The sequence below is a fragment of the Anas platyrhynchos genome, chromosome 4 (assembly GCF_047663525.1).
Source record: "Anas platyrhynchos isolate ZD024472 breed Pekin duck chromosome 4, IASCAAS_PekinDuck_T2T, whole genome shotgun sequence".
In the NCBI taxonomy this organism is placed as follows: Eukaryota; Metazoa; Chordata; class Aves; order Anseriformes; family Anatidae; genus Anas; species Anas platyrhynchos.
The window spans coordinates 70,778,113-70,793,437 of NC_092590.1; the positions used below are offsets into that span (position 1 = coordinate 70,778,113).

The following is a 15,325-nucleotide window of genomic DNA, read 5'->3' on the forward strand; positions in this document are numbered from 1 at the left end:
GAAGATCTATGTCAAGGGTTGACAGCCACTGTAAGTGGCAATGAAATGAACTAGGTTCACAAATAAAAAAGTACTGACATTCCAATCACCTTCACTTGCCTGAATGAGAACCTGCACCATTTTACCATTGTGATTGAAGAAGTAATGACATTTCCACATCCAGCTACATTATACTGTTGTGTCTTTGCAGCCTACATCTTATGACTTTGCAGCCTACATCTTGTGACTGAATCATCTGGGTAATAACTGTGCAGTGAGACCACGTGCTAAGGGCTCTGTTTAGGGATGACAAAATGTGAAGCTCTATCTGGAGCAGTAAAAGACTTACAGATTGGAGTACCTTTCTGCTATTTCTATGAAGACAGTTTACAATATCTGTGGTGTAAAGTAATTATTTGTACTCTTCACTTATTTCTCTTTTTTTTTTTTTCTTTCTTCCTTTCTTTTTTTTTTTTTTCTTTTTGTTTGTTTGTTTATTTGTTTTGTTTTTATTAGATTTCAGTATTATTTCTCCATGAATGGCTGGAGTGAGTCTGGGTTTGAAAAACAAGAATTGCATTCTTTGGCTGGAAAGGTGGAGAAGCAAAGAAAGTAAAGGAGAATTTGACATGTGGGGAGTTGGTTTTATTATTGTTCACACAAGATTAAATGTGTTCTAAATTCTGATAAATGAGATGGGTGCTTTATCTGGAGCCTGCAAATACAGCAGGTAGCTTTACAATCTGTGAATGTCTCAGTTCTCTTCAGAGGAGCAGGAGATAAAACTAAAGCATCATACAGACTGTTTGAACAGCCCCATGGAGGGAAGACCTGTTCCTTCTGTATGGTTTCTGCAGACTAGCCATGGATGGTTTTGAGTTTGTTACCTTCATTTGAATGCTAATAAAAAAAAACAAGAAAAAAAAACACCAAAATGATTATATTTAAAATTGGTGGGGTCATTTTATATTATTTTATGTTATTCTTTTTAATTTGGGTGTGAAAAATGGAAGAGTATCTTTTAGCTACTCTGCTTCTAGTTTAGTGGTACGATAACAGATTTCTAGATGCTGACTAAGTCTGGAAATTCTGCAAAAGTGCCCACAGCCAAGCCCAGTACCAGGCATATTAGTTGTTGTGTATTAATAGTAAGTCCAAGAAGTTTGGAATACATTTACTGTGGACTTAACCACACACAGACAAGGCATTTGCACAGTACATTGTAACAGAACAGCAGGTTTGGGTTCTCCAGACAATCTCTTGTGTATACCTGAATGTTGACAGTTTTGAAAGCACAGGAAATTAATTTTGCCAATTACCATGGCAATCAACACAGCACTATGAAAAACAGTACATCAGTTCACACTTTGTTTTTTTGTGTCAGTCCTTACTGAGGACTGATGAATCTGTGACTTTTTGAAGGTGGATAGCACACGTTGTCATCACTTTGTAGTCTCTTTCTGAAGGACGCTGAGGAAACCTAGATACCATTGGCAAAATTCAAAGAAAGTTCAAAGGGCCTAAGATTTCACTTACCATGAGAAGTTTTACGTAAGATCTCACTTACCATCACAATATTCTTCATGGTAAAAAATTTATTTTATAAACTTTGTGAAAGTTTCATTTCAAAACTAAACTTGGTGTCATGGGGTCACTTCGTATTTAACACTACGCATGCAGGCTGAGATATATCAGTACACAATTCCTCTGAACATGTGAAGCACACACAGTATGCATCTATGTAAAAACTGTAGTTCTTCCTTTTGGGCTTACCTCAGTTAAATCAACAAACTTGTGTTTAAGGATTGGTAAAGATTCAATGGCTCGTATTTGTTGAATTAATTCACATCTTTTCCGAAGCTTCTCCTCCTCTTCTTCTAAAGCTTGCCGAAGAAGTTCTCGATTTTCTTCACTAACTTCCTGAACTGAAAGAAAAGAACTAATCTCTGTTAGCTGATTGCATATTTTAACAAGTAGTCCATCTGGAGGAAAATTCATACGCATTTGTGAATAACGATAATAATACGGATCTAAAGGTACTTGAGGGAACAATCTGTCATTGGTGGGAGGAATGATTAGAGAAACAAATGAGTACTTCCCACCTCCAGTATCTATCATTCTATTCAACACTGAAGCATATTGTATACATACATAAAAAAGACACTTGAATTATTGCATCCTAATTTCTGCTCTAATTAATGTATACTGTTTCATTATTTAATAAAAGGATATGATGCAGTATCAAACATTCATAGTTTTTCAAGCTATATATATATCATAGAAATCATTGAATTACAAAGGTTGGTAGGCTTCGCTAGACCATTTTAGACTGGCTAACTCTCTCTGCCCCCTCAAATTCAAGTACGGAGTAAGATAAGCAGAGAAAAGTCTTCTGCTCACTAAAATATGCACAGAGGTAACCCACTTGTACACCAGAGGTTAAGATGGTATTGCACTGCAGTAAGTACAGACATGCCAGTCAGAACGGCCTTCTGCCTGGACTTCATTCACTGATGCATTAACTGAAGAATTTTCTTTAAGAATTATGGAGGATGAGTAACATCATTTCTCTTCATCCTAATGAGTGGTCTGTCTTGGAGGTGCTACATCCTCCTCCCTCGTGATCCTGCCCTTCTGGGAGATGTCTTTTCTTTCCTCAGCTACAATCTTCTTTTCCAGACTGTCTTCTCTGGAGAAGACAATAATCTTGAGCTATGATTCTTTCAGAGTGGTTGCTAGGCAAATCCTCTCTTAATGGTATGAATCACAAGAAGCTGAGCTTCAAAACTTGATTTGACAAAATGTACAGTCATTTCACATATGCTGCTTTTAGATGGAAGGGAAACCAGTTGCAGAACATTAGTGCTGTATTTTTCCCTTTTAAACAAAGAGTAATTCCCATGAGCAGTAGCTTAGAATTTCTGATCTACCCATTACAAACCTGCTACTGGCATTCACATGCTTACATTTCTGGGAATGTATATCCTGAGTATTTGCCTCAGCTTCCCTTTCCTTTCAGCAAACATTGTAATTACCCCACTAAAATAAAATAATCTGGGGACATTTGGCATCATCTTTTTTTTTTTCTTTCTATTTTTCTTTTTCTTTTATTTCTTTCTTTATTTTTTCCTGGCAATATATAAATACCTATCTGCTGTTTGTATTTCTGAAGCTTTAGTTTTGCTTGCTTTGCGTTCTTGTGTCCTTCCACGACCTGCTCCACCAGCTCTCTCATTTCTTTCTGTTCCTGGAGACGTTTCTCTGCATACTGGTGCATCAGCTCTGCTTTCTAAATCCCAGACAAACAGGTTAATAAAATTACTGATAACTGGTGATCTGAGAGCCTCAAATCATTGAAACAGTGCAAAGGTAAATGGATTCGTAGCACTACATCATTCATAAAAGCAGCAAAGGACTTTGGCTGGGGACAACATAAAGACCCGGTTTTAATGCATCCCTCTCTACCTTTTAGTTTCACACCACAGCCCTCCATAACATTTGTACTGTGATTTCCCAGGGTTTTCTCCCATATGTTTCTAAAAGTAGACAAAAAAAATAATCTCTGGATCTGATTTTGAGATACCAAGAAGAGTGCCAGTCTAATACACAGACAGTTGTATGCCTGCAGGATCTTCTTTGGCCTGAGCTGTGTATCTGTAATGTACAGAAAGTCCACTTTTAGTGACCACGTTCCTTTCTTTGCCAGACAAAACAAACAGGAAGCAGAAAACAATTTTCTAACATTCTTTTCTGTATTTTCTGTTTTAGATGGAATACCAGAGTTTTAAAAGAAGGAGGGAGGCCACCATGACAGCTGTTGGTCATGGATAGAGTGCCCTGCTCTCATCTGTTGGAAAGTGAAGGGAGCTGTCAGGAATTGGTGAGGTTAGAGCAAGTCTGATTTGCACATTCCCAGATAAATATAGATTGGGATATTTCTGTTAAAAATAAAACATATGTGCCCTGAAATCAAGGTGAATACAATAGTTACAATCATTTTGGAATGGGTGTGACCAACCATACCATGCACAGTTGTACATGTTAGGGTTCACTTTAAGTTCTTGCTACAGAGTGTCTAGATAGACATAATGCCAAAAAAGGTTCAGATTTTTTTTTAAAGGACAAAAAAGGACCACATTAAGCACATTTCCCTTTTGTAGCATAGCTTTTATAAAAACCTTTGTGTCCCAATCCTAAGTTCCTGAGACACTACTGAGACATCTGTGAGAGTTGGCCAAAAGTACTGGCCAGCCTATGGGCAAAGCAGTAAACCAGGATGAGACAAGAAAAGCAGTGGACACCATGTGTGATAGTGACTATTAAAAATATTAAGTCTATAGTATTGGTGATTCCTTGAGCATTTGCTTAGTTTATAGGAAAACCACGAGAAATGTATTGGGGTTTGGGAAAAAAAATGAAAAGATCTAACAATGTTTTGGGAAAAAATGTGATTTGCGAGATTGTGAAATGTGTGAGAGGTACTTCTTGGCGTAAGTATTCATTTTTCATGTACGTAGATCTAATGAGGGTTCCCTGTCTGAATTTTCCCCTACGAGAGATCCAGGCATGTCAGATAATATGAAGTAAATTGAATTATATCAGTTATAGAAAGCAAATTCTTTTATATTTGTGGCTCTCATTTTAACAAGATAATGAAATTAGTCATATATTGGTGATTTCTTTACAAACAGTGCTTAATATCTCAGTATCTGTGTAGAAGGAATATTAACAATGACATGAATATAGGGCAAAATGCTTTAAACTGTTCAACTGAACTCAGAAGTGCTACCAGTCAAATCAAAATCTTGTAAAAAATGCTTAGATGTATAAGTATTGCTGTGTCTGGAAGCTATAGCAGTATTTTTTTCATTGTTTGCAGACTCCCGTGAGTAAAGACATTGTACAGAACTTTTATAACTGATTATAAGAGTTATATATATATATTATAACTAGTTATATCTATGGTAAGTTTTGCACTGCTTTAATGCAAGCAAAATTTGAACAACACTATATATATTACCTCTTCTCTCATTAGATCAGCTTTCTTCTTATTTTCTTGAGTTACATTCTGATGGGCTAAAACTGCCTCTTCATGACTCAGTTTCCCTTGAAGCCTCCTACACTCTATTTCAGCCAGTTGCTCCTCCAAATCTTTACCACGCATCTGTTTTTGCCATTCCAAGAATTCAGATGGGTCTCCAGCCCCTCGTAGCAAATTTTCAATTCTGCAAGAGTGAAAGAAGAGTATACCATAGTAGGGATCTGGCTCTCCAGCAACTGCCTTGGTTTGTAAAACATTTCTATCAGTTTGTTCTGACATAACGTGTTTGATCTCTCCAAAGAAAAAAGGTGGTCGTAGCTAAGTCACTTCACAAATGCATTTTAATTCCAGTGTAAGAGGAGATCCTACTATGAAGAAAGCCTGGGAAAGCTGGGCAGGAAAAAAGTGCATGAGGGTGTGAAATTTTTCAGAACAGTAAAGCCCCAGGAGAGGGCTAACTTTATTTATATATGTATTCTCACAAGGAGTAAGAAGAATCAGGCCAATGGTATGTACATTTTCTCAGAGGATTACTTTGCTTAGAGGTAGAAAGAACAAGAAACTTTTCTCTTTGGCAGTCTTCTTGGCCACTTTTACACAGAGAACTAAAATCTTTCTCTGCTTAATTCTATATGTTTTGTACTGTATCAATTAAATAATCCTATAACATGTAACGAGGACAAGAAGTATTCAGTTATTAAGCAAAACCACATTCTTATTTTTTGTGCTTGGTTGAGAGAGAAGCATAGCAAAGCCCTGCAGCAGGCCCCTCAAAGTCCAGCAGCAGAGGATTGAATGAGCCAAGAATTTGGGCAGAGACACAAAAATGCAGTGAGTTGTGCCTTATTGTTGCTCCCCAATGCATATATATGTATGTGCTGTTTGTTGAATGCAGCTGAAGATTACATCTCATGAATATAAAATAGTGTTAAGTTGAGGGGAAAATCTCTTCCTTTACCAAGTGGAATAAAATTCTGCCAGATAGAGTGAACGGTATCATGCATAATTGTATAAAAAAAAACTCAATATGCATACACATCTGTTAATGATAGGAGGTAGCACAACCTGAGTGATGTGTAATATCTTACTGCTAAAATCCTGATCCATATATCAAAATTTGCTAGATCCAAAAACTAAATCCAACTTTAGGCACTCATTCCAGGATTTAAAATGCTAATATTTAGTCCTTAGCCTGCTAAGTTAGGTGGATTAGTAATAATACTAAATCAAGATGACAATGGTATAGGTTTTATCTTTGCTAAAATTATTATTGAAAATGTTCTGTATTTCTAGTTATATAATACAATCTGCAGTGTACATTCAGAAGTCAATCTCTCCCTAATTAACATCAGCTGAAAACCTATGCCACTTAGTCAGGCTTCCTTATGTCAGAGCCCTAACAGCACCAAAAGAACCTGCAACCTTTTGTTCCCCACTCCTAGGATTTAGTTTTCTGTGTTCAAAGGCAGCTCTGTTGTGGTGCAGCTGTACACCACTGGATCAGACTGCAGTGAAAAGAGCTGTGTGAGGAAGAGCTGTGAAAATTCTTATGTGTGCGTGGACTTTCTTTCTGGGAGCTGCATTTCAGTTTGTGCTAACAGCCACTGTCCTTGCCTAAGCTATGCTGCAGGTATGCGTGTGCCCACCCCTGTACTTGCTGTCAGGATGTTGTCCTTATATGCCTTGCTGTCACTCTCGTCTCCTGGCTCATTTGCCTGGTGGAGCAGCAAGCTCTTAGTTCTCCATGACAGCTGACTGTGATAGAAATGGACAGGTATTTTTATATACGGATAAACAAGTTCAACTATCAAATCTGGCATTTAGTTCCCCAGAAACTGTCAAAGAAAATGAAGGTATATGAAATGATTTGGCTTAAAATATATGCTTCTTTTATAATGGACAGGGGTAAATGTGTATTTGGGACATTATTTATTTGGGAGAATTGGAATAAATATAACAAATGATTCTTATTGGACTTTACAAGTGGACACTACCCAGAGTGTGAAATCAGAACACTGTCACACTTCGACAGCATCTACAGCAAAATGACTTTCATGTAGACATTCATTTTAGACTACTTTTCTCTTTGTCAGCAATGTTTATATGTTTATAGAACAGCTTCCTAATGCCTTACAACAGATTCTTTATATTATTTTACTTGGAGTTTACTTGGTTATTTTCATGTGGTTAATTATTCTGTGTCAAGGGATGTGAAAAATAATCTGAGAAAGATGCTTGATCGTACCTCTTGAGCTCCTGTTCCATTTTCCGCTGATAGAGGGCACCCTCCCTTAAAATAGCTGCTGCATTTAATTTAATAGGTATATTGTCAATCTGTCAAGAAAGGGAATGTACATAGTATCGTTAGTAATGTAAACCATAAAACAGAGTATAAAAACATTTCAATGGGTTAAATAAATCGACCTAAGACAGCATAAATTTTGCTTAAAGCATTCATCTAGCATTAATCTGACATTCACAATGAAATTGCATGCTGTTCATAAACCACTCAAGCTGCTTAAGAAATCAGCAAAGTCCCCCAAGTGGATTATAAATTTGTAATCACTCTTGGACCATGTCAAATCCCTTGGAATGTGTTCACTTCCTTTCATTCGTTCAGTGCTCATATACATAGTGTGCATGGATTCCATCTGGGTTGAACAAAGAAAATCAACTGCTTCCAAAGTTAAATATTTTGTGTGCCTATCTCTGAGGGAAAACAACTTGGCCAAAAACATTAAAGTAAATCATAAGCACACAAAGGTCTTAAAAGTTTTTTTGCAAATAATCACTGTTTTAACCTAATAATATTTCTAAGACAGCTGGTATTACCAATTGCCATATCCATGTGCTAGACAGAGGCAGCAAAGTTCTCAGTGACTCTCAGCCTTCATGCTACAAGTTGGACTAGATCCTGTAGCTGCTCTGTGGTTCTTCAGAGCACTGCATTAGGACTAACTTCTAGACAACCTACAAGTACTGCGTGAGGAAGGGAACAATCTCTCTTCCAGTTAAAATGCTCCTTGAACACATAGACTGTTCAGATAACAAAATATAACACCTTTGCAGATGTGTATAATTGGAACTGATCAGAACCAAGACAAAGCAGTGCAAGTGGGATAAGAACTGGGATCATTCTTGCAGAAAACCAAGTTCAGTCACAACACATCTGACCTAAGTCCAGACAAATCCAAATGTCTATTTAGACTCCAAATTAACAACTTAATGAGTAGAATCTGAGAAACAGATGCAGAGAATCACTAAAGCAAATATTGTATGTACAAATATGTTCTGCGGTCTCCTGAAACACATAAGCTAACTGGAAAAGCAAAGGGATATTTTATACTTCATATTAAGTAGGCATGTTGAGGATAATAAATGCATGTACCACCTAGAAATTCAGTGAATAGAATTACTGAATTTTCCACGTTTAGAGTTGGAATGGAGCTGTCCATTTTAATGGACAAAAATTAATTACCTGCCTATTTCTTGGCAAAATGATGATAACTCAAAGAATTTAGGACAAGAACCCCAAACAATGTACTTAAAGATGGCTTTAAAGAGTAGGTAGACCTCACAAGGTATTTGAGGTCACAATACAAACGCAGTCTCCACATTAAATTATTCTGGATATGAACTTGAAACAAATGAAAGGTGACAGATTGAATGATATAAGAGCAAACATTATCTGTACCATAATGATTGCAGAGAGAGCAACTTGAGTTTTCATGTTCTGTACCATTAACGGTGAACAGACCATTTTCTGTATTTACAGTTCTCCCACCCTTGGAAATCCTAGTGGAGAAACAATCAGTATAGTGGATTTTGTGACCTGACTACATGTCTGAAGGACACAAGACAAACATCCAGACAGATTGTATATTGCATATCAGACAATCATTAACTGGAATCTTCGTTCTTTAGAATCTCATATCGAAACTGTGATTTATGGATACAAAATTCTTCCGTCCCTGTGCTGAGTTCTTAAACCATGGGTTCACAATTCTCCTGCTGTCCGTACTGGACTTCCAGCATGGATCTGGGTTGATGTTGTAGCGATGTCTCCTGACTGGAGTTCCTGGGTTGACCCTGGACCTTGCTTTGTCTAAGGATGACTGGCTGTCAGCAGAGCCTGTCACTATAACCAGCCTTGGCCTGTTCAGATACCGTAGCCTATGTCCTGCTTGGTGAGGGCACTGCCTGTGATTTTATTACCCTTGGCTCATAGTTTGTCCTCCCTCCTGGAGTAGCCACACTCTTGTTGCTCCCTGACCATTTATTTGTGGATTGTAAAAGGTCCATAGACCTTTATAGCCTTAGCCCTAATCCATCTCATTCTCCTGCACAATTCGTGTAAAACCTTGGATTCCAGCAGAGCTCGCATTCCCACAAAATTTGTGTTATTTTACTCTGAAGTTTTCAAGTACATTCAGAAATGGAATCTGAACTTTTACTCACCTTGCTTTGGATCTTTTGAGCCCGGAATGCTGGCCTACTCTTCATATCGTTGTGTATGTTCTGCAGTTCAAACCAAAAATACATTTTTTCATTTCAGAGTGAGAATTTCAAATACTCAGCAGAAGAATATTAGATCTTTACAGAAAATCACTCTTGAATAATCATCTACAGTAACAACTGTGATCATGGAATATATTTTGTGATTGTTATGTCCTCAAAAACTTGCTATATACAACCAATGCAGTGGAAATATTTCTTATCAAATAACCATGCAAACATGGGTGCAAATAAAAAGTTATTGCAAAGATTCTTTGATTTCCATAACCTTTCTTGACTAAAATAATACCAAAAACAGTGATGTTTCATTTGACTATTGAGTTCTATGTATAGATCATGAATGTATTCAGCTCTTAGCTGAAACAGATACTGGGAAGACAAAATACAGTGCCAGAGGATATTAAAAAATATATATTAAAGTGGTAGAATTCTAGCAATGGTTATTAATTTCATTTTATGGTAATACTGATGCAAATGTGTCTGGATATTATGGGGATGAACACAGGGAATAAAATATGCAGATGTAATGAATTGTTTGGTGACAGAGTTGCAAATGGGGAATCAACCAAAGCAAGAGTTCTGTATGAATGGGAGTGTTACTGCCTCAGCTTGACTGCTCCATGAAAAAATAATATGTGGGTTTAGAGGAATTTTGGTGGTTTGGAGACTTGTAGTATCACAGGAAAGCTCATGGTCTCAGAATGAGCAGAATAATAAAGTAGGACCAGAAGAAAAGGGGGTTGTGCACTATGGATGCAAAGAAGCAAATGTTAGTATGTTGCATAATCTGAAAATAATATGTATGTGAGCTGTCGACACAACTGCAAGTTGTGTGACAAATAAAAATTTTCAAATACTTTGCAATATCTTTATACACCTCAGCCATTTTTCATCTTCACACTGTGTAATTTGTAAAAAAAAAAAGCATACCTCTCCCTTTTTTGGATTCGTGGTTGCACACTTGAACTGGTCAGTATTTGCTTTCAGAAGCAGATCCTAGAATTAAAGCAATTAACTTAAGGAGTACGGTACGTTTAAATTCTCTAATAAGAATTTTCTATCTGAAAAAAAAACCCTGCAGTATGGATCAATATACTAACTTGTTTCCAATGAATGAAGCCTGGACTTAACATTGAAAGTCTTGGACTTAACATTGACAGTCTTGACTGTCTGCACAGTTCTACCTGGTTGTATCCTTTGCATAGGGCATCAGGCCCTTTGCTACGTCTGCCCACGTGAAAGATGTTACTCATTCAACTTCTCCTTAAAAGCCTCATAATCATCTATGGCACATCAGTACCATAGCTAGTAACTGTTTGCACATAGCTAATAAATGATGGCTTTGTTCTTCTGTTAAATCAGAAGACTGTGATCAGATCTGAGCACCAAGGGTTGCTCCAATGGGCACATCCGTAACACTAATTTTGTCTGTCATTTCCAAGGGGGAAGTACAGGCAGCCACATCTCCTGTTTCTGGATATTTCGTTTGATTGCAAACAGTAATCTTTAATCCAATCTCTGAAACACAGGCTAGATTTTCCAATATCTTTCAGGTGGTCAGCTGTCCATAACATCCACACTTCCATAACGATACTGAGTATGGCTTCCTGCCTTTTAAAGCTGCTCAGACACAGTACTTATAATGCCATCTATAGCTATTGCAAGAATTCTAGGAAACAAATGGCATTTCTTAATGCATAGTTCTTTTAGGACCCAACATTTCAGCTTGTTTAGCAAACAGTGTAGGGAACTGACCTTTGGGAATGCTTTGGATGCCTTTTATAACATTCCAAAGGCAACAAAAACTGCTGTTATTGCAGCTCTGATTTCTGTGGTGGTTTTCTTTTGTTCCTTGCATTCACGCATTTTCCCCCCCCGAAGAATGTGGCTGGTAGTTAAGTGATTTTACAGTTGTCATAGATTTTTGACAACATAGGCACTGTGATATCCTGCTTTTCCTCCCCAGTTTTTCTAGAAAGTTTATACGTATAAATGAGCATACAATGTGCTTTCTCCACAATGTGGAAATAATGCAAGGATAATAAATAATGCAGTACTGTTTGATAATGAAATACCAAGCAATGTGATGGGCCAGCAAAAGGAATGTAAAGTTTATCCCCCTAGAATCTATCACACATTAAGGTTTTTACTATTTTACCATCGTTTAGGAACAGAATCCAATGCCCCTTTCACAAGGACATGCACAAGGACACATGAAGAGCCCAGAACAGTGATAAATGGTCTCGTACTAGCTAGTGAAAGCTAAAGGAAGGCATTTTCAGAATGGAGGTGGGAGAGTGCAGATAAAAACAAGTCAAATAGCACACCTTTTATCACACGCTGTGATTGGGTTGGATATGGTGATTACAGAGTGGGAAGGAAGAAAGAAAGTGGGAACTGACATTTAATTAATTCCCTTCCAAGGAGAAGAAGGCAACAATCCGCTTTAACCATGATAGGAGCTAACTTATTGAACAGGTTTCATATCAAAGTTTGGATCAATTCAAATAACTAAATCTGTGTCTTTCTGTGAGGATACTTACCAGGCCCTCCTTTCCCTTGCTCTTTTAACATACAGACCATGTACTCTGCTTCTTTACAGATCCTGATGACTTTCCACTCCCTCAGTCCACTTAAGGAATGAGTATGGATTCCACATGAAAAAGAACTCAGGATCTACTGATATTTTAAATCAGTAATGACATGTGGTTATTTACCAGTTACTATAGAAAGCAAACAAAAATATTGAACATATTTCATATTTTGAAGCCTTGATTATTAAGTGAATGCCTTAAATATCCACATGTCTTGTGGGAGTAAAAGAGCCAGTTTCAAGCTGGTGAAGAGAAGAAAGTAATTGCATTTCTGTTACCTTACATAGTTATTTGCATAATCCCTCATGTAATTCTTGTGAATATAAGGTGACCTTAATAATAAAAGGTGGATCTTAATAAATTGATAATAAAATAAAGAAGATGGGCAAAGGATGATAGAACAGAATAGAGAACACAGACCTCATGACTTTAGAGAAAGAGCCGTGGCCTATTAGCTACAAAAGCAAATATGTTTCAGATAGAGTTCTTAGATTTGTGAAAACTGGTACAAATTGCAGAACAGAGAGTTCAGAAGAAAGAAAACACTGGAACAGGAACTTAATACACTTACTTCTGCTTTCTGTCGATTTTTTATTTTGACTTCCTTTAGTTGCTTTTTTTCCTTTGGAGGCTTGTAGGTACTTGGAGGAACCTAAATAAAAAGAAAATAATATCCACAGTATGGGATATAAAACATTTAAAGTGATATATTCTTGCAGGGAAAACACCACATTCACCTTTACTGTAAAACAACTGCAGTTATTTTTTAAATATTGATTCTTTTCTATCAGTGCCAGCATAGAAGCCATGGACAGATTCCAATTAGCTGGGACCACCCAGGCTTTTCAGACCTGTGCAGTGTAATATAAGCCCTGGACAAAGGGCCAGAAAGAAAGAATAATCTGGAACTAGTACAAGAAAGGCTGAGGGAATAGTAAACACCATAGGCTCGATGAAGGGGAAAAAGAAGTTACCAGAAGGGGAAAAGTTCTGTCTGGCATCACACAAACTTCAGCTTCATAGCTCTGACAGCCAGATAGGGTAGCTGTACAAAGTTAAGTGGTGGAGCTCTTTGGCACAGTGTGTGTTGACAAGTTTACAGAGGGTCCAAAGAAGTCTGGGGAAGAAAAATACTTTGAGGGTTATTAAACACCCAGGCACTGCATTGTAACTGAGGACGTCTTTGAATGTTTGGAAACTGAGAAGGTTGTTGGGGAAAGCAGCAACTATGCTTGTCTTATCCCTGTGCTCCTCCTAGATGTCTGGGTTTGGCCACTACTGGAGAATAATAATAATAATAATAATAATAATAATAATAATAATAATAATAATAATAATAATAATAATAATAATAATAATAATAATAATAATAATAATAATACCAACAAACAGGCCAAATGAACCTTCTTTCTGTTATACTGTGGCTGCCCCGATGTGCTTGTAAAGGGACATCACTGGAAATGTAGATTAAATGTTTGGAGGTAGAGGACTGCGAGGACCCTCCCAGCATTAGTCAAACATTTGGGAAGGCATTCACATGTCAGAAAGTGGTACAGATAAAATGACCAGGAAAGATTTATAGTCTGGCTGTCCTATGGCTCAACAATAAACTAGGCAGAAGGGGGAAACAGGACTGCATCGTTTTGATCTAGGCTCAGGCTTCTGGGGCATTTCAGTATTCGTGTAAGCAATACCTTTAGTACAAAAGCAGAATCTGGAAAAAGACTGGATGTCTCCCTCTTGGGTGGATGAGATAGTCCACCAGCTTATGGGGCATCTGCTTGAGTATTTATCTTGCTAAAAATGTTCTATCTCCATTCAAAGTTATAGAATTAATTCAGGAGTTACTGGGAAAAATGTATAATCTGTAACATTCTGGAACTCAGTTCAGGGAAGTGGGGGGATCCCAACCAGCTTTACGGGACTGTAGAAAGAGCTACGCTTTGAAAAACTCATGTTTTCTACTGCCTTTGCTATTTGACATCATTATCTACAGGAAAAACAAATGCACAAATAGAAAAGGCTAGCAATTAAATGCATGGATGAGACTGCTTAAGTATTTTTGTGAGCTTTTTAAGTGAAGTAGAACTGAAAGTATTTCCCAGCAGTATCTATTTTTTTTTTATTATGCTTTTATGGATGGAGAAATTAAAGCCCAGAGAATTTGCAAAGGGTTGCACAGCAATGAGTATCAGTTTCTTTCAATGTTCTTCCCAGTCATGTGCTTTACCTACAAAACTGTACTCATCTGCCAGTGTGAGTTGAAGATCTCTCTGCAGAAACTTCTGTGCTTATTCCAAGTAATTCAAGGAGGCAACTTTTCAATAAGATGTTTCAAAAACAATCCTAGTCTTGTAATTTAGCCTTCAGATACCATGGTGATGAGTACCCACCAGACAGACAGAAAGACAACACCGCAATTACCCTTTATAACAATAAACAGCGTGCAGTTGCCAGACGAGGATGAATAAATCACTCTAAGCAAATTGCAAATTCCAGCAGTAGGGAGATCAGAAAAGCCAAACTGTACCTACTTAATCCTGAAGTGAAAAAGGGGGGCTGGGAGGAAGGCACACCAAGCTTGCCTGTGGCCAGCTTCACCTATGCTTTCTGGATGCTCTTTTACTGGAGGTTTTATTTAAGGAGTAGGTATAATAAGAAATTTAAGGAAGAACAAACCTGCATGATGTACTCACTGAGCTGACACCATGCATGGATGCAGAAAGGAGCAGAACTGGAGGCTTTTTTAATGGGCCCTGAAACAAATTGCTCCTGAATGCATCCTCCTGCAGCCCTGGATAAACTCCAGCCCCAACACAGACTAGTTATTGCCTTAAATGTGCAGAGAGACACATACCTGGAAAATGACAAATAATTTCTAAAAAATCAGCTCAGTTTTGTTTAACCAGCCCCAAAATACACATCCAAGTAGAAATACCTTATATTGGTTGAGATGAAGCAATTTAACAATGACAAGAGAAAATAAATTTCAGGAAAAGGTGTGAGAGGAAAATATGCAAAATGATGAATAAGTACTTTGAACTTTGGTAGTGATCAGAATTGTATTTTTTTTTAAATTACTGTTATAAGATAGACAAGGACCGACTAATGCAGTGCTTGTTGTTTTAAGAGCTTGTTTTTATACAAAACAAGATCAGAAAGGTAAATATATTGTTTGATCTATAGATCTGTAAAC

The 15,325-nt window shown here is 37.3% G+C and overlaps 1 protein-coding gene across 4 annotated transcripts in view; it reads right to left on the reverse strand.

Annotated features, from left to right (window-relative positions):
• CFAP99 (cilia and flagella associated protein 99) overlaps positions 1 to 15,325 on the reverse strand; it is a 56,667-nt gene that overhangs the window by 14,289 nt on the left and 27,053 nt on the right. For all 4 annotated transcript variants that reach the window (XM_027455645.3, XM_027455644.3, XM_027455646.3 and 1 more), the window contains 7 exons: positions 12,701 to 12,781; positions 10,466 to 10,531; positions 9,479 to 9,538; positions 7,266 to 7,354; positions 5,000 to 5,204; positions 3,127 to 3,268; positions 1,753 to 1,904 (listed from right to left, as the gene is read on the reverse strand). In XM_027455645.3, the coding sequence (XP_027311446.3) occupies positions 1,753 to 1,904; positions 3,127 to 3,268; positions 5,000 to 5,204; positions 7,266 to 7,354; positions 9,479 to 9,538; positions 10,466 to 10,531; positions 12,701 to 12,781 (795 nt within the window). The remainder of the gene's footprint in view (positions 1 to 1,752; positions 1,905 to 3,126; positions 3,269 to 4,999; positions 5,205 to 7,265; positions 7,355 to 9,478; positions 9,539 to 10,465; positions 10,532 to 12,700; positions 12,782 to 15,325) is intronic.